The sequence below is a fragment of the Convolutriloba macropyga genome, chromosome 1, assembly GCF_964194025.1.
Source record: "Convolutriloba macropyga chromosome 1, txConMacr16.3, whole genome shotgun sequence".
NCBI classification, from domain to species: Eukaryota; Metazoa; Xenacoelomorpha; order Acoela; family Convolutidae; genus Convolutriloba; species Convolutriloba macropyga.
Genome location: NC_134468.1, coordinates 2,677,605 through 2,704,523, shown reverse-complemented (window position 1 = coordinate 2,704,523; position 26,919 = coordinate 2,677,605). Strand labels below are relative to the sequence as shown.

At 35.0% G+C, this 26,919-nt stretch overlaps 1 protein-coding gene across 1 annotated transcript; it reads right to left on the bottom strand.

Annotated features, from left to right (window-relative positions):
- Positions 1-2,816: 2,816 nt before the first annotated feature.
- On the bottom strand, positions 2,817-26,419 carry LOC142344409 (uncharacterized). Its single transcript, XM_075396028.1, has 5 exons — positions 26,353-26,419; positions 21,849-22,103; positions 9,690-10,049; positions 3,302-3,570; positions 2,817-2,885 (listed from the first exon to the last, which is right to left on the bottom strand). Exons 1-5 carry the CDS (start codon positions 26,417-26,419, stop codon positions 2,817-2,819), a joined length of 1,020 nt encoding a protein of 339 aa, XP_075252143.1.
- Positions 26,420-26,919: the final 500 nt, after the last annotated feature.

Below are 26,919 nucleotides of genomic sequence, written 5' to 3'. Positions count from 1 at the left end.
AACCATGTTAGAAAAAATTTCCCCTACAAATTACCCTTGAGTAGTGAAATACTGTTGGTGAGGATAGAGGAATATAATTTATTCGGATATGTACAATGTGATTTAGAAGTTCCTGAAGAGCTTCGAGAACGATTTGCAAACTTTCCTCCAATTTTCAAAAACTTTGATGTTGGAAGAGAGAATATAGGAAAAATTCATGCTGGAATATGCTGAAAAAAACGCGTTATTGCTTAAACCAGAACGAATGTTAATTTCGAGTTACAAATTAAACAATGGAATAGTTATAACACCATTATTAAAGTTTTAATTGAAGCTGGATCTACGTTGTATCAAAATCCATAGATTCATTGAGTACACCCCACAAAAATAGGTTTCGTACAATCTGTCGTTGATGCAAGACGAGAAGATGATGAGAATCCGGACTCTAGCGTTTTTGCTGAAACTATGAAATTACTTGGGAACAGCTTGTATGGTTATCAGATTATGGATCAAAGTCGACACGCAGAAACTCTTTATCTTAACGATGAAAAGACGCATAAAGCTATTAATAACCGTCTTTTTAGAAGATTGAACAACGTTTCGACAGATATATATGAGGTTGAGCTTGTGAAAAGCACTGTTGAGCATCGTGAACCATTAATTGTTGGATTCTTTATCTTACAGTATGCAAAACTGAGAATGCTGGAGCTCTACTGCAATTTCTTTGACAAGTTCAGTGATGTTCAGAAATTCGAGGAGCTTGAAATGGACACTGATTCTTTGTATCTGGCACTGGCTCAAGAAAATCTCTATGAATGCATTAATTCAGAAATGAGGAGTATTTGGAATGAGATGAGAAGTAATGACTGTACAGATTTTTTTTAATGCTAATAGTACAAGTAATTTTTTTTTCAAGAACTTGTTGCGATAAACATATAAAACATGACAGGCGTGAGCCTGGATTATTCAAATACAGACGAGTTCTGGACGATGCAGTGAATATAGCCTCAACTAACAGAGGACTCAGAACTATAAATCACCAAATTCTAACATATGAGCAAACAAAAAAATGACCTTCGTTTTTCTATCGAAAACGAATTGTGGATGCAGATGGAATTCATACGACACCTTGATGATCTAAACTTTCCGATTCTTTTTCTTTCATTTTATACATTTAAATCAATTGTACGCTTGTGAACAAGTGATGTGATCGTAATAAAATTTTTTCAAGTTGATGTGTCCACTGTTTAAAATAATCATTCTTGTTGGGAAACCCGAACCGGGTTTTTAATGTTCAAGCTGAGCATGTAAGAGTTTTCTGACTCATTTCGCAAAATGTTGACCAGATCTGAGACAACCCTGGATGAAAAAATCGAGCAAGACTTACTCTTCTGAAATAAACAAACATCTGAAAGTTCTTAATGTTCCTTTTGTTCTAGCACCTCTGATGTGTATCATTGTAGACATCCATAAAAGGAGACCAATACAATGTTAATAGTTCATCAGAGGTCTAGTTTAATCCATTTTTATTCCAGTTAACCCTTAGTTAAGTTGATTATTTCGTTTTTTTTATCAGTTGATTGAGATAATCCTTTTCACCTGCACAGTCTGTGAAAATCAAAATTAGCAAAATATTTCTGTGATGTTAATCATGATAAATACGTGATTTATAAACTATAAATTACAACAATCTGTATTAGCACATCAAATTGTATTAGCTCTGTAGAATTTTCTGCCTTGCACTTATTCCTATTGAGCACTGTTTGCTACCAAGTACCTTAAAACATTAGCATCAAATTGATGACTGATTTAACAAAAAAGATATAACACAGCTTCATTTTCAAATTTGCTATCTGTTAGCTTTTTTTTATTGTTTTTTAATAAAAAATTTATTGAGAAATTTTATACATAAGACCTATCTTAATCCGCTGCTGTCTTATTTCAAATTTTAGTACGTGTAAAATCTAATACCTTTCTTTATACATTACTGTTGAAAATCAAATCTTAATACATGTAAAATTTATTACCTATCTTTATACGTTGCTACCATAACTCTAATGTTAATATATGTAAAATCTATTACCTATCTTTATACATTGATGGGATTACTCAATGATGACCGAAATGATTGGAAACTGCTATAGCAAATCTTAAAACATGTGGGTCTTCACCCCCCCCCCCCCCGGGCACCTCGGTCCCTAGCAAATCATTGAGAAATTTTATACATAAGACCTATTACCTATCTTAATCCGCTGCTGTCTTATTTCAAATTTTAGTACGTGTAAAATCTAATACCTTTCTTTATACATTACTGTTGAAAATCAAATCCCAATACATGTAAAATTTATTACCTATCTTTATACGTTGCTACCATAACTCTAATATTAATACATGTAAAATCTATTACCTATCTTTATCCATTGATGGGATAACTCAATGATGACCGAAATGATTGGAAACCGCTATAGCAAATCTTAAAATATGTGGGTCTTCACCCCCCCCCCCCCGGGGCACCTCGGTCCCTCTATATACTACTAAGTGTCATATCGTTAAAAAAAAGATCAAAAGAGTGGCAAAATTTCCTTGTAAGAGTGAAAAAACTCTCGAGACATTATTTTCGTATTAATTATATTGCTCATTTCATTTTGGGATATCGTTATTAATAATTTTCAGTTGCTTTTTTTCTATTATTTTTGTCGACGCACAGAATATGTGTATATTCAAATATTGCGACCTTTTACCTTTTAAGAGTTCTCAGTCTAAAATTAAGTCAGATTAGGATGTAGGACGGTTTTTTTGCGCTAAAGATGGTTATCTTGTAAGATCTTGCAAGATAATCATTCGGTTTCGGCTGGGTTAGCTAGAGCAGGCATGACATTTTTCCAGGCTGTCGAAGGATTTTGTTGCTGACATACAAGAGGTGTGCTAAGCAAATGTGAAATGAATTTGACAGGACAAAGCTATAGTTACCCGATGAGAAACATCTTTTGCCCCGTTACCACCATAGTTGATAGAGAAATACTCTTTCTAAGACCTATGATACCACCATAGGTCTTCGAAAGAGTAGAAATTGGGGGTTAAGAGTTGATCGGTCTTTCCTATTATAGCCCCCCCCCCCAGCTTAGTGGTCAGATAACTATAGCCCCCCCCCCTCAATCATGGTAATTATACCATATACCATAATGGGGGGGGGGGGGGGCTATGTTTTCATGGGGGGGGGGGGGGTATAATGGGAAATACCCGAGTTGAAATTGTTAAATATTGCACCAGTTTAGCACAAAAAAGCATAATTAAAGCATAGTTTGTTTGCTGTACAACTTACGCTACTGGCAAATTGACCCGAGGCGAACAGTATAGGACTGGTTTGTCCTTGATCGGGTCCCAGCCAGACACCATCAGCAATCAGAACTCCATCTTTCATCCCGACGGAGTAGGTCTCCCCTATGAAGTCAAGGTCACATACCTCTCCCCCCGTGGCCAACCCCACTATCACTGAGTGTCTGGGCAGTGTAGTGTAAACTGTTTCATTCCCATCCTCTACAAAGCTTTCTGGCCAGGAGAAGTTTTCAGCCGAGTCGATGGTGTAGCCTCCTATTCAATCAAAAGTACTGAACCAAACTGCCAGTTTGAAAGTTTTTGACTTTTTTTGATCAAACGCATCAAAAGAAGAACAGTAAAACAGGAAAAAATTAATTGAAAAAACGTTTCTGATTTTAATTTTTTGTTAAGATTTTAAGTTTTTTCCGTTGGTTGTCCCTAAAAAAATGTTTTGTCATGCTCGTTCTTTTAATTTTATTGAAGTTGTCACACCAGCATATCAATCGAGCCATAGGGTTGGATTGAAGGTAGTTGCATATATCATCATTACAATAACAAGAAGTTCCACTTATATTACAGTTTAGAGTGCTGTTCGTTTTGTTGAGCTCAAAATATTTTCTACGTCAATTGCAAGTCAATATATAGTGGTGACTTTGACAACACCAAGAACACCAAAAAAGGGGCAACAAAAAATGTTGTTGTAATGCGCGCAAAGATTGGACATTTAGATTAGTGTTGGAGGAATAAAAAAATTGAGTAGGAAGTAAAAATTTAGCGCAGATTCAAAACAGATCCAAATAAATGCAGAGGTTGAAAACTATTACTGTGTTCTATTTTTATCCGGGTTATCCATCCGTTTAGCGAGAAAACTGTGTAAAGCGAATCCGAAACAGCCGCGTATACCACGTAAGCAGAATAAATTGTTAAAAAAACTGAACAAAAATAAGAACTCACACTTTCAATTCTTGTCAGCCTACCAACTTGAGCTAGTAAACAAAATCCAAACTCAGCAATAAACTTGTTGAAATAACAAATTCTTGAGCAGAATATTTGTTACCGCGTCTTGCCAAAACCAAAGCCTTGAGCAGTATAATTGTTAAATTGTTAAGTCTTGATACCAAACTCTGTCCTTAGCAATATTCTATCTATTATTGTGTCTTGTATCAAAAACGTCTCGAAAAGTGAATTCAATTTTCTGTGTCCGGATTTGCGATCATCAACTCGTGAGTAATCTGCGTAAATCGCAACAAACACACCTAGGATTAAGTTAGAAACCAATTTTTCATAACACTTCTCAAGCATATAATTTTGCCTTTGATTTGTTCCATGAAAACAATTGAACTGGTAAACATATAGAGATCCCGTATTGTGTGATCTGTGGTCCCATTTCGAATGAATTAACGGATATACAGTTAGAAAAGCAAACTGCATAAATGAAGTATCCGAACAGATTTTGTAACGACTCAGAACGAACTGGGCGGTGTAAAATTTTCTTTGTGAAACAAACGGAGAGCATCCATTACAATAAGAAAAATTCAAAATTTGATTAAAGATGTAGATTTAAAGTTAAAACAACAGTTGTTGGAGAAAGTTTTTGTTCACGTGTGCTAATAGTTTTCTTGTTTTTATTCTTCTACAAGGCACAATTGAGAACTTTAATGGAACATTTATCTCAAACTAATGCAAACATCAGTTTTAGCGCTTGTTGTTCACGGCACATTGATTTTTTGATTCTTACCCAATCAACAATAATTGGTACATTTGTTAAAAAATCATTTGCTTTTTTTAAGTCTAACCCAACATTAATCGGTACAATCGTTAATCCCTAAGAGATTCGCTAATAACTCACAATGCAATTACGAAGAGCAATGTAATTGCTCAGGGAATATTGAAGCAGGTATAAAAATCTTTTATTCTCCGTTTGAGGGTTCTGCTTTTAAAAAAAAAGTGTGATTGCAGTTTTTTTTTGCAAGTTTTAGAATCTGAGAAAACTTATTTTGACGCACCATTGTAACTTCAAAAAGCAACTTCACGCATTGATTTTTTTTGGTTGTGCTTCCGAGAAGCTTATCATTTGTATATTTTTTGGTGTCGCTATTACAATTACATAATCAATTTCAATGAATTTAAGTCATTTTTTGCCAATAGCTTGAGTTTTTTTGCCCCGATTTGCAGGATAATGTTTTTCCGGCTCTATTTGTCCGTCCATATTTTGCATTTGTTGTTTTTTTTGCTTTGAGTTTTTTAATCTGCGACAAACAAATAGCAAAATGAGGAAAAAAACGAGGCCTTTTCGTCCTGTTACTGTAAAGATTGGGATGAATGCTTAAAAAATGTTTAATACATTACAGTAAATTTTTTTTAGTAATCGTGCTCATTTTTCATGAGCAGACCGGACTTAGAAACAGTTCTTTTAAGTGAAATGTCATCACTCCAGTTTTTTGAGTGAACTGACATTAAGTGAATTTCCAATCAAGACATTAAAAAAAATTTACCTGTTCCACATCATTTTTTTCTGGTCCTTTAGTATTGTTACTTTTCTTTCTTATAGCACTAGAACGTAGCAGTTTCACAATTTGAAGGCATTTAATTTGAACAGTCCTATTGCCTGGGCTTGCTTTTTTCTGTTTTATAGGATTCAGCTTTTTCTGTCATAAAATTAAGTTTTTGTTTATTCGTATGTTTTTTCTTCATATTATTTTTACTGGTTTAGAAGTCTGTAGATGCCAGGTTTATTGGTATATATATATATATATATATTCTGTAATTTGAGCTAGCTGATTAAGGAAAACAAATTTTAGAATAATTTCCATTTCTTGTTTCATTTCGGAGCTCACAATCCTCTGGTATTTTGGGAAAAAAGCACTTAATTTGTAAAACGACAATAATTTTTGATGTTAATGAGATCAGTTAGCCTTTTGGCTTAATCAAATCCTACATTGAGGTGTTGCAAGTATTCTACTAATGTAATTTACATTTATTTTTAGTAGCTGACAGACAATCAAGTGTACCGTCCACTTAAACCAGTTCATAAATGATATCAGAAAATAATCAGTGCAGAAAATTATATCATGCATTCAAAAATTGTGGAATTGTTTCGGTTTTCAGTTCGGGGACATCGTTTTATAACATTTCAGTCAACTTCTAGATGATCTTTGAAGCATTTTTTTTCATTTTGTCACTTCGGTTGTTTATTTATTTTCAAGTATTCAAAGCATACCGGCTTTTTTGGTTGCACTTACTTTTTAATGGCAAAAGTATTTAATCTGGGGTGTCATAACATTTTGAGGTTCTAACTTAAACGTTTTTGCATATTTAGATATTTTTAAGCGCGCGTTAGTGCTTACTGTCTCTTTTCAATTCCGAGTGAAAAAATTTTGAATTTAAAGAAAACAGGTAGACTATTTTCATAAATTCTTGATTGAAAATTAACAGTTTTGTTTGGAATTATATTGTTGACGGTTTTCAAGTAATATGACAGAAAATTAACTGTTGACAATTTTGGCTGTTCTTTACTCAGAATCGCTGTTCTCTATTGGAAGAAACATTTTATGACAATTGATAATTTTACACGACATTTTTTTTCTTGTTGTGACGTTTTTCAGAGCTTTCTATCTACTTGCTATACAATTGATTGAACGAACATGGTATCATGAGCTCTATTCAGAAAACTTGGTGTCGCAACTTGCAAAGAATTTGACAAACACTCCATCTGTTTTCTGAGCAGCAGATAGAATAATTAAGTGTATCAAAAGCTGCGGCATTATCGCTAAATTATATTGAGTTGGTTCAAACTCTCGCGGCTCTGTATCACTTTGACCAATTATTTTAAAAATTTTCTCTGACAATTGATTGCAGCTTGTCAATGTCCCTTTTTTCCCAGTGGAAACCGCTTGCTTTTTTTGAAGTAAAATTACATGCTTTAAACAAAATTACAGAAAAAAAATTACATTGGAATTTATTTAGAATTGAAAAAAAAACTCCAAATTTTGAGAAAAGCTGTGAAGAGAGAATCATTGAGCGTGGAACTCGGAAAAACCAAAGATTATTTTTTGAAAATTATTTTTCACTAATCACAGCAACAAAACCAAGGGAAAACTTTAGAACTAATATGTCTGGTTATTATTTGAAAATTTTTTTAAATCTCTACGAATGGAATGGCTACAGAAGAAACTTTGAGAACAAGAACCAAAATAGCTCATCTCTCTTTAAAAATTTAGTTATTTGTTAAAACTTAGGCATATTGACTTTTAAAAAATTTGCTGTGCTGATAAAATGGGCCAGAAATTTGATTAAATTTGACTCCATTTTGAACCTTTCGTGCAAATTAATTCTAAAACAGTAAAGGCTATGGATTTTTTTCTGACTGTAGTGAAAATGAGCAAAAAAATTTTAAATGAATTAAAAACTACCAAAAAAAACAGGCCTAAAAATTGGTTTCATTTCAAATGATCTCTGGAAGTTTTATTTAGGTATTTACGAAATGTTTAAAAACTGTTCAGCTCTTTTTTGATTAAAATTTCAGTCTTGACTAGAAAGCGAAGCAATATTTTATGGTAATGTAAATGGAAAGTATTCGATGTTTTGTTCTCCAGAATTTTTTGAACTTTGGTGAGGCATACTGTTAATTCCTAATTGATACATAAAAAAGACGAATTTCCAAAATAGTGTGAAAATAATGTCGATTTTATGAATCCAAATGTTTGTGAATCACAAGATTTGGAAGAATATTTTTTACATTCATAGTGTGCTTGTAATAGATAGTGTGCTCATGAGAAAGCAGGATTCTCTGAAGAACTTAGTAATTCAAAATTCAGTGGAAATTTCATATTCAATAAAATTTGTTAAAATTATAAACATAAAACTTTTGCTAAGCTCGAGCGTCAAAACTAGTGAAAACTGAAAAATAGCTCTTGTGAAAAAAAGCTTTGAAAGAACTTGGGAAATGATTTTGAATAATCAACTAGAGCAATGTTAACATCTTGGACCCGTTTCAACTTTAATTAACTGGATCCATTTGTAGGTCTTTCAATCAATTACAGAAAATATTTGTTACTTTTTTATCTACACTCAATCAATTTTTTTTCGTTTCATAATAACAAGTGAAACATATCAAAAAATTAGAATAGTTTATCAAAGATCCGAAAAACAAAATTCCCCTTGAATTTTTAATTTTAGTTTTTCTGTTACTGCAGTTGATCAGGGGTCCAGAAGATGATTGACAATGTTTTTGTTGCAAATAATTAACAGATTGCTGTTCATTCTTCTCCATAATGATTAGAGTGTAATACGTTAAGAGCGCATGAAATCATGTTTATTATCTGATACGTGACGTCATGTTCTGTTTTGCTGCCTGGTTTTTCGTTAAAGGACCTAATTTCATTAGGGTTTTTGTCTTCGGACAACAGCGAAAATCGTCAGAATATTTGTTTTGTATTCAGATCACTTGGATTGAACTAGTACAATAAATAACGATTCTACCGTAGACTAAGTAATGATTAAGTGACTTTGCTTGAAGTCATTGAGAACTTGTGTCGTTTATCGAGAACCGCGAAGCGGTTCGAGATATTAAGTCAGAATTTCGAAGTGACTTCTGCAGAGTCACTTAACCATGCTTAAAACACGAAACGCCCACGTTTTAAAATGACGAAAGTCAACGGAATTCAACTTCTGGCTAAGTAGCAACTTCTGGCATTTTGACTTCTAGCACTGCAGATTTTCGGCGTTTTGAAATGTGCACGTGAGTGCTTTAAGCTGGATTAAGCAGATAAAGATTTCTTGGACTAAGCTAATAATGCGTTTTTCTAACATCTGATTTCAGCTTTTTTTTTCTGGTGGATTTTTGTCATTATATGACAAATCGGCGAACTATATTCACTTCAATTTTGAGTCTCAAAGATGTTTTGCACTAATTTTCGATGTCGCAAATAACGGTTGTCAGTTTTTGAGATAACATTCTTTTGCGCCAATCGTACTTTTAAGTCGCTTTTAAGGCGCAGAGTTTCTCCATATGAAAGAGAGACTAGAGTTTTAATTAGGTAATCACCTTATTTGAATATTAGCCCCCTTTTTATAACAATTATATGTTTACTTTACATACACTCCCATTTTAATGGTATCCTATATCTGTCATTGGAATTTAAGAGTTTTTAAAATCTATTCTGTTTGCCCCCCCCCCCCCCCCACCGTTTAGTAGGCTGATATCTTTTACGCCCCCCCCCCCCCCCGGCGCACGTATTTTTTTACATAGTAACGTGCTATATAACAACACATAATTTGTACCGGGGGGGGGGGGGGGGGGGGTAAAAACAGTGAAACAGGGGGGGGGGGGGGGGTAAAAAACAGTGGGGGGGGGGGGGGGGCAAAACAGAAAAGATCCGTTTTTAACTAACCTGTAAAAGCAGTGAACTGCGAATAGTTACTGTCAGGCGCATCTGTGATTAAATTGCCCAATATCATCGTGCACGGCCTGTCCAGTTTCTCACCATTGTACTCCAGCAAATCAATCTCAAAGGTAGTTTCATTGACCGTAGCGTTGTGTATATACTGGGTGAATTCAGCCTCTCCTGTGGTTTCATTGCGTGAGTCCAGAATGTATGTAACCAGAAGTATTTGAGTGGCGGGACTGGACAGGCTGAATGTGAACTTGGACGAGTCTGAGTTTTTATTTACATAATAAGCAACTCCTGTCAGATTTACGACATCTGTTCCGCTCTCGGGCGCAGATGTTGCTTCTGTTATCACGGCCGGCCCTGAAAAAAAAGTGGCGGATCTATCCTGTTTCGCCCCTCCCCCAGTGTTTTTATGACCCCAGTGACAAATTTTATGTTGTTATATAGCACGTTAGTATCAAAGAAAATAGCACGTGCGCCTGGGGGTCATAAAAAAATTTGTGCTCACTAAGCTGGGGTGGGGGGAATGGGAAAAACAGAATAGATCCAAAACTGTATATTTTTCTAAAATAGCAAATATAATTTCAGTCCGACCTGTTACATACATTCGTAGAACTGTAAAAACATCATCATTATACTTTTTGTAAAAGGTTTTAATGACTAGTCCAATTCAAAAAAAATGGTCAAGGACCATCATATGGGTGACAGCTAAAAAGCTTTCACAAAAAAAAACAATTACATGCTACGCTTGAAACGGATACAGATTTTTCCCCGGTTGAGGTTTCAGCGGGCGCATTGTTACGAGCACCTATCGGTACCGAAAAAGAATCTACTTCCAAAGAACGGGGCTGGCGCTTTCAGATGCCGATTTACTTACATTGTGGAAACCTCTTAAGTTTTGTGAACGTCGTTTCCACCAAGCAATTAAGAACCTCAAAATGAAGATTATGAGTGAATATTTGTGAAAAGTACATACCTTTGGCTGTGAGGGCATTTCACAAAATTTTAGTCCTTTTAACTCCTTTACCGCTCAATTTTACGATTTAATATTTTAAGATTATTCAAGTGAGTGATCATACGGCAATTAATTTGCCGACAGTTTTTTTGCAGAACGCGCTTCCGTCAAACATATTTCGCGGTGAAAAGCAGTTTACACTTTTCAACTTCCAGTTTAAAAGTGAAAAAAAATGACTGGAATCTTCATATAGGAGACTGCCTCTTTTCGTCGGCAAATTTTAAATGAATGTTTTACACCCACAAGGTATTCCCATAGGAAAAGTTAAATCTGGTAACAAAAATCAAGTAAATTTACTAAACATCTTGGGACAGGTAGACGCCCGTTAAGATGCAAAAAAATTCGTAAGAAATGCGTTGAATGTGCTTAGATATCTCAAGAAGTGCGTTGCATGTGTAGACAGTTTAGTTTCAGTTGTTGAAGGTGTAAAAAGAATCAGATTTTATCAATGTATTTCTAACAAAAGTTTAGCGCATCTCTTTTCATAATTTCAACACTTGAAAAATTCCTTACTTCAAAGCTTTCAGCACATTCATTATATACTTTTAGGAATATCCTTACGAAATTACTGCATATTTTCAGCAGAATTCTTAGATACGTTCAGCATATCATAACCCTAGCATTTCTCACAAAATCTTCCCTCGCATTTTAAAAATATTTCAAAATTGAGCACATTGTTTACACAATTAACCAGTTTGAAAAAAAATTCTGCGCATACTTAATTAATATAATTATTATTATCATTTTTTATTATCCCAATTTTTATCACTATTTTTTATTATAGTTATTTACAATTTTTCATAATTAAAAAGTTGTTATCATTAAAATTATTATCGCTTGCTGAAACTGTATGAAGAAAGCAATTAAAATATTAAAATTAGGAAGTTGAATATGATTACGTTAGGTTGAAAAATAATAGAAAATTTTGCAAGGCAGGCAGCCACTGCTAACTGATAAACTTGGATAAAGAGTTCAGCAAGATCTGAGAAAGATAAGGAACGTGATTAAAAATTGAAAGGAAATTTTTCAAAAAATGAAAGATGAGTGCTAAAATGAACCAATTAATGCACTGAATGTGTTCTAAAAATGAAAAAAAATGACGTTTGAAAATTGTGCCTTTTGTATAAGGAAATTACTGAAAAAGTGAAAATTAGTTGCTTAAAAGTTCAATTGTTTAACGGAAGTTTTAAAAATAAGAAAGGTATATGTGCTGATAAAAGCTTAAAGTGTTTAAGGAAAATATGGCGAATATGCATTATCAGAGCTAAAAAAAGTGCGGAAATTTTGTGAAAAACATTTGATCAATACGTAAAAAATCTGATGTATGTGAAGATTTCATGTACGATGTAGAGAAAACGTTAAAATAAAATAAATAAATTAGAAAAGCATGAAATTCGGACAATCAAGTGTCAACCAATTGGCTGCATATAAAAAATGTTTTCAAAATTCGTGAATTTTCCTTAGAAATGTACTGCAAGATTACAGTGAGAATTGTATATCAGCAGTCATTTGGTGATGTATCAGAAACTGAAATTTTTTCTTGGGTTGGGGGAGCACATCTGAGCTGTGTTGATGAATTTTGTAGAAAAAAAAGCTGAAATTGCAGGAATTGCTTAAGGAAAGCGTGCAAACTATATGAGACAAGCATCGAAAGTGTGGAAAAATTGTGACATATCCACGTATGTGGCTTGAAAAATCAAATTTCTGGTCTCAAAATCTCCAATAGTGAACCTCCAATCTTCAATTTGGAAATAGGTTCTAAAAAACTTGCAAAATTGAACAGAGAATTATGTAAATGACTACATTTTAAAAACCTTCTTGCATAATATCAAAGGAGCAGCAGTTTGAAAAAAGGGCTTGAGTTCTTTTCTTTAAAAATAGTTTTCATCTTTTGAATTGATTTTTTCATTGAGTTTGAATTCAATTTTAAATTTTTGACATTTTCATATTTGAATTATTCTAATGTCATAAACACTACTTATACAAAAAATATATGGAAAAAATTGAATGACAATTGACCTAATATTTCGTTCTATAGTCTGGTTACAAAGTCGTTTTTAGTTTGTAGGCAATTTTTACTATACTTCTGTGAAAATCTTGACTTAATTGGTTGTCATCGTATCATAACATGCATTATGGGCGGCTGAGATATGAACAGTTATGTGTTAAAAATAGAGTAATCATTTTTTTTTGCATTATAAACATCTTTTTATGCATTTAATTTACGCAGGATTTTGCTTAAAGGTCTTTCTGTTTACTCAAACAAAATAAAAAAATAAAAGTATACTTTGGATTTTATGTGAATTTTGAAATTATGTACCTTGTCTTGACAACCAAATTGATTTGAAATATCGAGTGTGTAATTTGCGTAAAGATTTTTCCGGATTGACAAGTAAATTACATTCATAACCAGTTGGTTAATGTTAGCAAATTAGGTAATATATACTTATTCTCTTTCTGCAGTACGATACCTTAAATCAAAATAAGGGTTTCCGTAGTCTAAAAAACATGAGAAACATTTAGATTAGCAAACGTTTCTTTCGAACGGTACAAATGGAAATTGCTGCTTAAATCTCATTTTGAGAGTTTTTCTCCGTGTTTCAATAGGAAGTTAAAGCCATTTCAGAAGGTTTTTAAAAAAATGTTTGACTTCTTTTAATATGATCAATTGTTCTTCTCTACGTTTTATTCTCAAACAGACAACACCCCCCCCCCCAGAGAGCAATATCTGTGTAAAATGCATGCCGTTAAGTAATTAGCTAATCAGTTGATAAAATGTAAGATTTCATTAAAAGATCTCTTGATTTTTCCAATTTTTCCTCTTGTAACATACTTTGATTCCCCAATTTCTATGTCTGTTTACCTAATCTAAGCACGAATTGCTAGGATTTGGAACATTTAGTGCACTAAAGTTTAAATTTTTGAACACTAGGGCTTTGAACTACAATAATCGTGCTTCAAATCTCATTTGGTAGCGAACAATATATATGTTGATCGTATAGCCATCGCTAAATTTCAAAGCTTTTTAATGAGTTGATTTTGGAGGCTCAAAATTGACTCAGTCCCAATTCCTAATTATTCCAAGTATCTGCACTTTTCTTTTGCCTTAATCTGTTCTCCGTGGAATTTATTTCACCAAATTCATCATTTTTGCCTCAAAAAGAAAAGGGTTGGTTTTTCTCAGCATTCGTTGTTAACTTGTTTTGGTGGGATTTTTCACTCGTTTTCTCCAAAATGCAGAGGGCACATCTTTTAAATTTGAAAAAAAAATTTTGTTTTTTTAATACAAAAACTTCAAGCAACCGCAAATTGAATGATTTTGAAATTTCCTTGTACTTTTGTACTTTTTCTTCTATATCATTGAAAAAGAACAGGAAAATGAAACTTTCATTTAGCTGCTCTATTTCGATGATATAGAAGAAAAAGTACCGAAGACAGCTAATTGAGAAGAATTTTTTTTGATTAGTGTCAAATAGGAAAAAACAATCTCTAATTTCACGCATTGTTTTCTCTCAGCAAGATATGGGCCAAACATTTTTACTGAGTTTCTTAAAAATACGCATGCAGTTGATTTCCTGACCAATATTTGACGGGATATTAAATTGAAGGTTTTGGCAATATCAAGAGAAATTTGAAATGATTTATAGCACCCTGATGCCACCGTATCCAATTTTCAACCGCTTCAACTAAATGAACACAGCATCTGTGGATGGTTTATACATTTGGAATCCAAACTCAGTATCTTTGAGTAGTTTTTAATTTGTGTGTATTCATTCATTTGAGTCAAAGAAGACGATTCAAATTTTTTTGCGAACATTGGAGTTCTTGCAATTCGCCTAGAGTTTTTGCAAAGCCTCGCGTCTCCCTTTTGTAGACAGGACTAACAGAAGCAAATCTCAAACTGTCCTGGAAAATGTTTTTTTTTAAACGCAAATGACGAAAAAGCACTGCATATGACTTGCTATCGTAAATTTAGCAGCAGGGTTTGCCTATGCAATGAAAAATATCGACCCATCAGCTCTGTTGTTATATATTGATCAAGGACTTCGTACAATTCTTTTAAAGTAACTACATTCAAGTTAAATTCGTGATCACTCACCTCTGCTCCATTGCGCAATACGTACTTTTGAAAACTCCTGTTTAGGCAAATTGCATTATCTAATTGTTTTTCAAGAACAATTTAGCCATCTCGATTTTTATCGATAACGTTATTTTCTTTTTCTCGTCCAGTTTTTGAAAAAAAACTCACTTTCACGTGTCGGAAGATCACAGTATATTTGTTTCTAAAACTTGTTGTGCGCCTCTCTTGGCTTCTTTTTAACTAAATTTCCGCATAGCTTCCGCAACTAATGCGTTTTCTTGGAGTGATTTTGTTTCCAATGTTGAGAATTCTATGTAAGTCCAAATTAAATTAATTTTTCAGTGTGATTGTAATTGAATTTGGTCTCGTTTTTTCCCAATGCCTGTTAAACTGGGAGAAACCATTTGCTCAATGGCGTTTTTTGAATTTGGACGATTGAAAAATGTTCAGTTAGTTTAGGTCGATTGAAAGATTTCATCTAAAAAGACAAAAGTGGTATCATTAGAAAACCCTTTGAGCGGAGAATTATAAATTAAAAAGAAGTTTTCGAATTTCGGATCTTTTCCGTTTGTGCCCCCCACCCAGTACGTTATGCCCCCCCCCCCCCCCGTTACAGAGCACGTGCCATTACAAACAATTTGTTTTTGTTGTTAACTGCACAACCCAAATCTAGGCTGCTATTAGTTTCATTGTGGAAATTGCGCTCGCAAGGATTCGGCTTCTATTTGAAAGCCATCTTTTTTTGAGACTGGCCTATTTGGTACTGTTTTTAAGCGTCAATCAAAAGTCAAATTGAAGCAGTGACTTTGGTAACAGAATTGTAACGGGAATATGTAATTATAGACCTCAAAATTTTTTCAAAACTGCTTTGATAATGGAGAAAGAAGTTTCCGTTAGAAAATTTTTTTTCAGATTTTAGTAACGCTGGGTAATTTTTTTGCGGCTTTCGTCCTTTTTTCTTTTGATTTTCTGCAAACGCTTTTAAATCTCAAATCATTGTGGAAAACTTAACATAGTCTAATTTGAGATTCTTACAAGCGTCCTACAAGTTATTCTTTTGTAACTTGTCCTTTCCATCAAGTAAACAAAAGATTGTTATAATTAAATTATTATATTTAAGAGTATACCTAGCAAACCTAACGATCAGTACAGGACAAGTGTCATAACAAGTACAAAAGCATCCTTGCCGAGGTGAAAGCGCCCTTTCAGCGCACATTTTTAAAGAAATTTGCTTAATGCGCTAACATTTCATAAGCATTGCGATTAAAAAAATCAGCTAAAAACTCTTTTATAACAATAAGCTGACATATGCTTAGACTTTACAAAAAAAGCACTTTTCTTACAAAACGATTCATTAATAGAAAATCGAAATTAGTTGGGAAAAATTACAGGAACCATAGGTTCTGGAGAAAAAGTTATGAATAAGACACAGCAGAGCTGTAATCGACGTGCAATCGAATGGTTTCAGATTGAAATATAACGCCCGGGTCGAGGTTTTTGGGTAAATTTTTGTAAGAAATGCGGTGAAAGCGGTGAATTTTTGTAAGAAATGCGGTGATTGCGGTGAATGCTGTGAAAATAAATATTTCACCGCATTTCACCGCATTTCTTACAAAAATTCACCGCAAAACTCACCGCATTTCTTTCAAAAATTCACCCCGAAATTCACCGCATTTCTTACAAAAATTCACCGCATTAGCTTTCCAGCGTTTACTCAATCTGATTTAAATTCACAAGAAATGACATAGAAGAAAGTGACTGTTGGGGCAGTGGACTAAGTAGGTGAAGGCATGCACGAGGGCAGAGGTTCGAACCTCTGTGAGTCCGATTTTTTTTGTAAGATTACTGAGAACGCGGTGAAAGTAAATAATTCACCGTAATTCACAGCATTCACCGCAAAAAAATGTAAGAAATACGCGGTGAAATCTTTATTTCACCGCATTTCACCGCATTTCTTAAAAAAATTCACCACCAAACCTCGACTCGCGCGGACGGACACAGATATAAAATTACAAGCCAAAGTTTGTCTAATATTTGATTTGGTGGAAAGATAGATTCGGTCATTACAATTTTCAATTATTTTTTTACAATAACATCTACACTGTATGAGAGGTGACACAAATTACGAAAACTATTTACACTCAGATAAATGCCGTAATAAGTTCAAAATGGGTAGGCCCGTACTTAACGCCAAGTCAATATCAGCACTGGGCAAGTCTAATTCCAAGTCTGGGTATCAGTACTGATTCAGAGCTATGATCATAATACCTTTAAGACTTCTCAGACTTGGCCAAGACTTGGCTAGTCTAAGCCAAGTGCGAAAATGAAGTTTTGTACGGTTATCGAACCCTGCCTAAATACTTGTTCTCCATACCGTCCAACCGTGACTGTTGCAACTTTGTATTTTACGCCGTTAAAATAAGCTTGAAAGAAGCAAATCTCAAGCGAAAAAGCGAACAAATTATATTACATGGGAGACTTGCATTTACAATTGCCCAGTACTGATTTACACTTGAAGTTCGGCTTGGGGGGAGTTAAAATATACGATGGGGCAGTTGTTTTTGGTTGTCATTCAACTTTAGAGAAATTATAGCGGAGATGCGCTGAGGGGACAAAAAATTTCCAAAAAAGTCGGAAGTGGTTGGCCGAGTGGTTGGCAAATCAATCATTTGGTGGCGTAATCAATTTGATACTGACTTACTTATAGTTTGAATGGCTGAAGACTTAGTCAACAATTTGTTAAGAAGGCAAATAATTGTTCAATTTGAAATCCTAAGAAAAAATTAACAAAAACACATTTGCCGCATTACACCGCAGAGGTATACCCCAAAATTTCGGCCTTAGTATAATTGGATCAAAAATTAGATACATACAATGAACGAAATTAGGAGACATCCTTTGTATCTTAATTTTCGCAAAAGGGTTTCCGCCAATTTTGCGAAATAAAAGAACATTCGAAAAATAGGTTACAAGTCTTGTAGTTTGTTTCCGCAAAATTTAGGTATCCATATTCCGCAATCGAGCCTATTTAAATGCGCGCAAAGGCTTTGTATATCAATGTGGGACTGGCCGATTTTAATAAGTAGTATTAAATAGTACTAATAAATAGTAACAAGTATTAATAAAGTGCTATAAGTAGTAATAAAGTAGTAATAAAGTACTACTAGTAGTAATAAGCTAGGCCTAATTAAATAAATAAAGATTAAGTTAGGCTTAATTGCGGATTACATGCGAAATCGAGCTACATTGCGTGCGAAAAATCTATACATAAAGGGAGCGGATGCGTGATACAAGCCATGCAAAAAATAGGTTATAATTTTTGTACTTGTATTTGGCGCCTAGGATTAGGACATTTTTGCGAACACGGGTTGCTAATTTACATTCCATTTTGCCAGTTTCTGCTAAAGTAGCTATTTTCCGCAATATTGTTCCATTTTCAATGTATTAACATAGTAAAAACGAAAACAAGATACACGCATCGGGCATATCTGCCCGTGACGATTTGGGTATACTTCTGCAGTGTAATGCGTAGTCCAGAGCATCGCTTTGAACAAATAGGCTGTACACTTTGAGTCCTTTATACACAGTACCTTTTACTGTTTGTTGATCTTTAGGTAATTTTTAGAACACACATTAAAATTCTGATATTGCAAAGGAGTTCAAGCTTGATTAACAGACACACACACGCACACATGCACACTTGCACATAGAGAGAGAGAGAGAGAGAGCGAAGAAGTCTTTTTGAAGTGAAGAAACCCAAAAAAGGAAAGTCAGGAGCCAAGAATAAAACATTTGTGACTCTGATAATAAGGGAAAAAATTACTTGATTGATTGTTTCGATTGAGAAGTTTGAATCATTATACGTCTCCAGATAGATTGAAAGTTTTTTTGACTCTTTAAAATGAATCCAGTTCCAATTCTAGAAACCTGATAGATTCTTTCTGGAATTTACTCTCCTATTCTAATGAAACACATTGCAATTTTTGAGAAGTTTTTTTCCATTGTCGGAGGGGGAACAAGACCGGAAGTCACCAAAAGTATCATTGAATAAAACCTTCGTGACAAACAAAAGGCTTTCTTAGACGATTTTGTATGGTAGTGCATCCCCGACTATTAATCTGAGATAATATACAAATTTTGGTAGTCCGGACTCAAATCAAATTGCGGGTAAGAGCACTGCTGGCAGGTCCAAAAAACTCTTATCAATGTTGTTCCGATTTTGGAGAGGGTGTTGAATATTTTTTCTTAACTACCCTATTAAAAATGGGGGAACTACTCTCGGCCTTAGACAACCTAACATCAAAAAGACCTTCGAAACTTCTAGAACTCATTCAAGGAGTTCTATTCAGCTCAATAATCGAGTGTGCTTGATGGTTGCTCTTAAAATTTTATTGAGTTTCGAAGAGAGCTGAGTTGATCTAAATGACCGAGGAACAAAGCGGAATGTTGAAAAGCCTTGGTATTAATATTTTTGCTAATTTTCTTTGTACATTGATTTTGTATAGAACTAAGCTCATTAAAGTTAGATAGAACAACCAATCCTTTGAAATTAGGACCTATCTTGTGTAATTAGGGTGTGCTGGGTTTGAGTGGCCAAAGTGGTGAAGTATCACTAATGTTTACAGCAATATTTTGTGAGAATTGTATTGTAGCAGGAAGGAGTATAGAATTTGAAAATAATATTTTAGTCGCAATTGCTCAACTTGTAGAGATTTACCAAAAGATCCGGAGGTTCAAATACTTAGCACCATTTGTTTAATTTTTGTAGTGGAAAGTAAGATGCCCCTGTTAAGAAATTTTCAATCTACATGAGGAGTGGCTGAAAATTTTTTAAAAAAATTTCTATTGTTAAAGCCGTAGCATGTTCAAAATTAGAAAAAGTGTTAGTATATACGGCGGAGCAGTTTAATTCGTGGTCAGTATTAGATCAATTTTTATTTAAACACGGCGGTGGGACAAAAAACGTCCAAAAAGCCAGAAAGTTGAGCTGAGTGGTCGACCGATTAATAATTTGGTAAGGTCTTTTGCCTGATGCTGGTTTTGTTTCAGTTTGAATAGCATAAGTTGTAGCCAACAATATGTAGCGAAGGCGTTCAATTCACTTCATTGCTCATTTCAAAATCTTAACCAAGATATTTAATAAAGACCCATGTACCGTAGACCATAGCAGCGGTTTGAGCATATTAAGTGTATACCAAGTTTATTGCTCTAGTTTCGAAGAGTTGAAAATAAAGGATAATTTACAACTATCGTTTACTGTAGAAGCGGATCTGTAGTAAGCCAACAGTGACTCTGATATTATAGAAGAGTTCAAAATTGAAAAACAGAGAGAGAGAGAGAGAGAGAGAGAGAGAGAGAGAGAGAGAGATGAGAGAGATAGAAACCAAATAATTGTTGTGGAGAAAAAGATGGATATTCTCTCTTTTGAGAGGAAAAAAATAACGATTGAATATCAAGAGCCATGACTGAGAGTTTTGTTAGCTGATATTGAGGGCATCAGTTTTGTTTGATTCAGAGGTTGGGATCATTATACGTCATCAGATAGACTCCAAAGTTTCATGGTTAACTAATTCGAATCCTATTCCGTTACTAAGATCTTGATTGATTAATTTCGAAACTTAAAATTTTATTCCAGTAAATTTTATTAAAATCGTTTTTAGAGCAGTTGAGTTTGATGCTTGCATGGAGGTAGAACAATCCCAGGACACCATAATTAAAAGTGAGGAGAACCTTCCTACCAACCAGCAGACTTTTGTATAAGTTTTTGGGTGTAGTGTTTCCCCGACTGTTAATTGGAAGTAAGAGACGACATCTTTCAGTACATCATAATAACAAATCGTTTGACCTGATAAGTACCGTATCATTGATCAACATTTTTCTGATTATATCACTTATTACCCTTTTCAGCCTGAATGCAAGTTGCGGCCAAGCCTCGGCAACTCAAAACTCAATTCCAACTCCAAGTCTCCCGGGTCAAGAGTTACTGTCATTCAGCGCAAAAATTATGCAAGATAAGCGGTGAAAGCGGAAAACTTTGTAAGATATGCTACGAAAAAAAAATCGCCTGGTAGCGGTGAAATTACATAATTTCAACACCGAATTTGAAATTACATAAATTAACCACTTAAAAAATGTTCAAACCAGTTGAGATATGCGGTGAATGCTTTGAAATTACATAAAATCACCGCTCAATAAGTGGCGAAATTACATAAAATCAGCACTTAGAAAAATGCGCCAAAACGATGCAAGTTTAGAGGATAACTTTAGGGAGGTAAAACGATGTAAGGAAATGGGGAGGAATTGTTAGACTTTACCCCCCTCAAATTACCCGCTAATCTTACATCTTCTTTTGACACTTTTTTCTGAGCGGTTAGTTTAGGCATTTTCAACACTAGAATAAGCGAAGAACTTACAAAAATAACCACATTTCACCGCTATAATATGTAATTTCACCGCTGAAAATTACAAGTCTTACAAAAATTCAACGCGCATGTTCTTCAAAAAGTAGAGTGAATTTGATTTAATTTCAAAACAAATATCCTAGAAGTTAGTGAGAGGTGGCGCAGTGGAAGAAGAAGTGGATGACATACAGATTCGAGGTGGGTGAGGGGTTTGAACCCATGTAAGAGTGCGGTAATTTTTAGAAAAGTGTGCAATTACATATTTTAGCGCGAAAGGTGTCGAATTTTAGTAAGTTCACCGCTTACTCCATCGGTGATAGTACATAGTTTCACCGCATTACACCGCAAAATTATGTACAAAATTTGCGGTGAAAAAAAAACAACTTTTCACCACTTATTTTTTATATTTTTCCGACTTTTCTTGACCCGGGCTAAACCCAAGCCTAAAAAGTCAGTCTAACAGTCTAATTGCAAATCTAAATATAAGGTGTAACACCTACTAGGAGGTCGACAGTGTATTTAATGTAGGGAAACACCCTCCACCCCCCCCCCCCCCCCCCCCCCCCAGGTAGACTTTATAAGTATTTTCATAAAGCCGACCTCTCAACTAGGGCATCTATAAAAGCCGGTCTAAGTCCAAAGGTACCCGATGTCAATCTTACTTGTTTGTATTGGCAGGAGAAAGAAGTTACGGGCAGAAGCTATATTTTGAGATGTGAGAGTGATGAAGCCAGCAAACGTGTATTCAGAGTCTACAGTGTGAGTTTGTCCGTGTGTAGTACAACCGACACTTCCATCTGGTATAAACGCAATTCCACATACGTGCCCGTTGAAATCTGATGTGTAGTAGAGAGTAACACCTGTATGGTTCTGACTAAAGGTGATGTCCGTCGTGCCAGTTTCGTCGTTGCCGGCAACTGCAATTCAAACAACAGATCTTTTCCGTTTCTGCCCCCCCCCCCAGCTTAGTTGGCACTTATTGTTTGCACCCCCCAGACGCACGTGCAATATTTTTACATGATGTAAATGATTTTCTTTGTAATGGCTCGTGTTCTGTATCTGGATGCAGGGGGGGGGGGCACAAACGGAAAAGATCCCAAACAACACCAGATCATTGTCAAATTAATATAAGAAAGAGTGTACTTACCTGTGCCAAATTATAAAGAAAGTTTCACTGTGCTTTTAATTATAATTGTTTCTTAAATTGGTCCGTAAGAGGCAACTATTTTCTTTGAAAACAGGTTTTATTTCGTGAACACCCATGTTGAGGTTCGAGAATAAAGATATCTCTGATCCGAACTCCCGAGGTCATAGTGAGCGCTAATGAGACCGTTACACATAGCCAGGTCGGAAATACAAACAAGTATTCAACTGTTTTTTCCCAGGTCGAGAGGCGTACAGACCGACTAGACCTCTGATCAGACCAACTTCTGGCACACACCTGCAGATGGTGCGATAAAATTACATGGTCTGGAAAAGTCTTCAAGCGCAGTTTAGTCTGGAAAATGGCCTGAAACTTGTCTGATCAGAGGTCAATTCTGTTTGAGATAGTCTAATCAGAGGCGAATTGAATTGTAAACTATTCTGATCAGAGACGATTTCGAGCTCAATTTTTGTATGGAATTTTTATGAGAGCTGTTGGCTCTATCCATCGCACGCTGGTCTGATCAAGGGCCACTTTTGGTCTGGCTCGGTTCGATCAGAGAGGTCTATTTTGCATGGGCAGTCTAATCAGAGGCAATTTTGGTCTGGTCTTCAACCTGGGATGGGTGCTTACTTTAGAATCGAAGTTTATCTACCCCGTAATGACGGATTTCAAAATCTCTCTGCTGCATCATTTAAAATGCCTTTTGCGAATAATTATAATAAATGAGCGCGTGAAATCCAAAAAAAAATCTAAGACTAGTATAAGCGGGTTGAAAATGAACACGGGAGAGGCATAATAGATGAAAAGCATATCATTTAGTATCTCTATTGTGCTTGTTTGAACAAGGCCAGTTAAGCCAAGCAAAAACACAGCCATGCAATTGATATCATTTCCCGTACCTAACTCTCAGCCGAATTCAGTACTGAGTCAGAGTCTAATTCAGGTCACATTTTCCACTGAATTTGTCTGATTCAGAGCTAATCCAGTGATTTATTCTGAATTATCTTCTGATGCAGAAGAATACAGAATAATTTTACTGAATTTTTGCTCTGATTCAGATAAATTCAGAAATCACTTCACAGTTGGTTCTGAAATCCTTCTGAATTAGAACTGAAAATTAAAATTTCTGTGAAAGTGTTCTGAATCAGTGCTGGTTGTCACTGAACTTTAGGTACGGGTTGACTCCACTGCTGTACGTAAAGAGTTTTTTGTCTCTTAAGAAATTTCATATTAAGCAGGTGCGATTATTAATTATAAAGGTGGCCATTTGTTCTTAGCGTCTAATCGGTTTGAGTTTCATCCCTAGTCGAATTGTCAACCCTTAACGCCGGTCTTGCCTAACTTTGCGTTAACTTAGCATTGATCTTACAAATTTTTGCGTTGAAAATACCGCTGATCTTCTATAATATTGCGTTTATAAGCGTAGATAATGAATCATTTTGCATTGTATTCAATGATTTTACAGTTATGCGTTGAAATTAGCATAGACCTTAAGTAACTGAGCGTTGAATTTAGAGTTGACATTACATAAATTCAACGTTTAAGTTTTACACTAAGAAAAAACGTAAACCTGTCTAAAAAACTATATAAACTGTGTTGGGTTTGGGTCGCAAGCCGGGGGTAGGTTGGCAGTTTGGGGGTTTGGAGTAATCCAGTAGATAGTTTTTGGGAGGGGCAGCTGTCACTTTCTGTTCTTCGCGACTCGATTATTTTGTCAGTGATTCTTTTGTTTATTTGCAATTCGGTCACACTTCGAAACCAGCAATCTTTTCACGTCTTTTAGAATGAACTTAGAAGCTTTGTTTTTATATTTCCGTTTCTAAGGTTCAGTCACAATCAGTACTGATTGAAAACAGTTTCAGAGATTTTTCAACTTTCAGTACTGACTCAGAAGAAATTCAGAACCAACTGTGACGTGATTACGGAATTTCTCTGAATCAGAACAAAATTCAAAGAGAATATTTTGTATTCTTCTGAATCAGAAGATAATTCAGAATGAATCACTGAATTAGTTCTAAATCAGACAAATTCAGTGTAAATGTGACCTGAATTAGACTCTGACTCAGTACTGAATTTCACTTGGAGTTAGCTAGGTACGGGTTAGCCTTGTTTTTCTATTACTAGAAGATTTGTAGTAGCTATTAGATGCCTTTAATTTATCGTAGGCGAAATTTTGAGTTGATATATTTCCATCTATTGCGGCTGACTGATTGCCTGCTCAAATTGTTTGAAAAAATCTGGGTCACGTCATCAGCTGTCCATTTTCTTATCCGGCCCGTGACCAGTTACTGTAAAACCGGCAAAATATTAGTGCCGCGTTTTTTTTTCAAAATCGTGATTGCTTGACCCCAGAATTAGAGAACTACCCTTTGACACAATTTGCTAACGATTTATTCGTAAGGAAACAATTGATTAATGACATTTTGTGTCTTGTTGAGAGTGGGTCTGTAGTATTGTTGTCTCAACAATTTATTTCGGCGTCTCAGAGTGTTTTGGCGCAGTGGGAAAAATTTGTAGCGGAATCGGTCTGTTAACCTTGTAGCACAAATAAAATTCGTTTTTAATACTGATAGTAGCAAATGTAACGAGCAACGAAAAAAAATTTTATTGCGCAAAGCAGATGTTCAAACCGAGCCATACCGAAAATTCCCAGTTGCATAAAGTGTAAATCAGATATTTTTTTGAAATGTATTTCCAGGAAAAAAGTTTGGTTTTGATGCTTAATTTTAAACTTTGATTTTGTACATTTTTAGTTTGGATTTTGAGCTTGTCTTTTTTAAGAATAGAGAACTTTATTTGATACAATTGTCTTCTAAATAAGCAATTGTTTGAAGCTCCCCTCCTTTTGGTTTCGATCTTGCAAAAACAAGTTCGTACATTTCCGCCATACAATTTTCCCTGAGTTTATGAATTAAAAAATATTTTAACTTCTCAGCATCCAACAGTCGTATAATGCGGGTAAATGATTCAGAGAGTGCAAAACAGTTCTAAGAAGTTACTATGTTCCATCGACTGGAATTTCGGCTTCTATCATAATGCTACGGCCTATAAATTTGGGTTTCTGTGAAAGTACTATGATCCATCGAGGGGATCTCCGATTTCAATAAAAATTTCTATGACTCATTGATGGGAGTTCTAGTGAAAATGATACAACCAAAATTGCGGATTTTGGACTCTACGAAAATGTTTTGATCCATCGATGGGAATTTCGGCTTCTGTGAAAATGCTATGAATCATTTATTGGAATTCGGGTTTGTATGAAGTTGCCATAAATCATCGATGGAATATTTGTCGATGAAATTTCTATGATCCATCAATGGGTTAATGAAATTATGCTGGCCCACCGATGAAGATTATTGAAAATGAACACACGTATAGGTCCCAAAAATGGGTGGAAAACAGTGTAGTGGACTAAAAAAATTGCTTTAAGTTACTGTCTACTTGACAACATTCGAGCATAGCGGATTCATGGAAAACTGAACTTGATTGAAAGTAAAAATCACAAACTATGTTCACCAAATTTAAGGCCGAGACCAAAATGGCCTCTGAAAAGGCAGTCCCAGACAAAAGTGACCTCTGATGAGAGCGACCCAAATTTATTTGTAATCTGAGCAGACTAACGTGAACTCGAAGCTTCGTGTGCGCTTAAAATGCTCTCAAAAATTTTCTCTGATCAGACTAAAATGACTTAAAAATAGTCTGATTAAAAAAATGGTTTTGGACACAAACAAATTTCTCAATATTCTTATAATAAATTCATTTCATGAAAATTGATGTTTTCAGTGATATATTTTTCAATGAAGGCAAATCCAATTCCAAAAGAATTGCTAATGAAAGGAAAACCAAAGTGTCGAAAAAAAATTATTGAGTATGACAATAATTTTCGTGTTTTTGGCTGAATAGATGAGCATAGATAGCTTTGCATAATAACGTCTTGAACCACACTTATTCCAAAGTTTGTCAAAAGGAGACCGGTAGTTGCTATTAGCTGGACACCTTGTGTCTGATCAACATCAAACCATCAGACTCTTGATGAGTCTCTGATGAGAGTGATGATGTGTTGTTCACTCTTGGCAGAGACAACATCTGTCATTTAAAAAAATACAAAAAAATCGCTCGAATCGGGCATTGATGAGACTAGTGTGCGCCCGAATTGGCCCCTGGTCAGACCGTCCCACCCAGACCAAAGTGACCTCTAATCAGACCGTCCCAGACCGAAGTGACCTCTGGACCAGACAAAAGTTCGCTTGAAGCCTTTTCCAGACCATGTAATTCGAGCGCACCGCGAACACGTGTGCGCTCGAAGAAGGTCTGATCAGAGGTCAATTCGGTCTGGCCACCTCGACCTGGGTACAAATATCTTCTAAATTACCCTTGTGAATTGCATTGGCGTTCGCGACTCTGAGAAAATAACTGATTGTAGAGCTGGAAAACTTGAGTGTAAATAGAGTTAAAAAATAAGATTACGTACGTTTGTAGGAATAACTAGAGCGAATCAACTTTAATGTGATAAACACTTACGAATAAGATTAGTTCGGAAACATGGAAGTGCTGTTCATAGTTCTCCGTAGAGCACGTACTGAGCG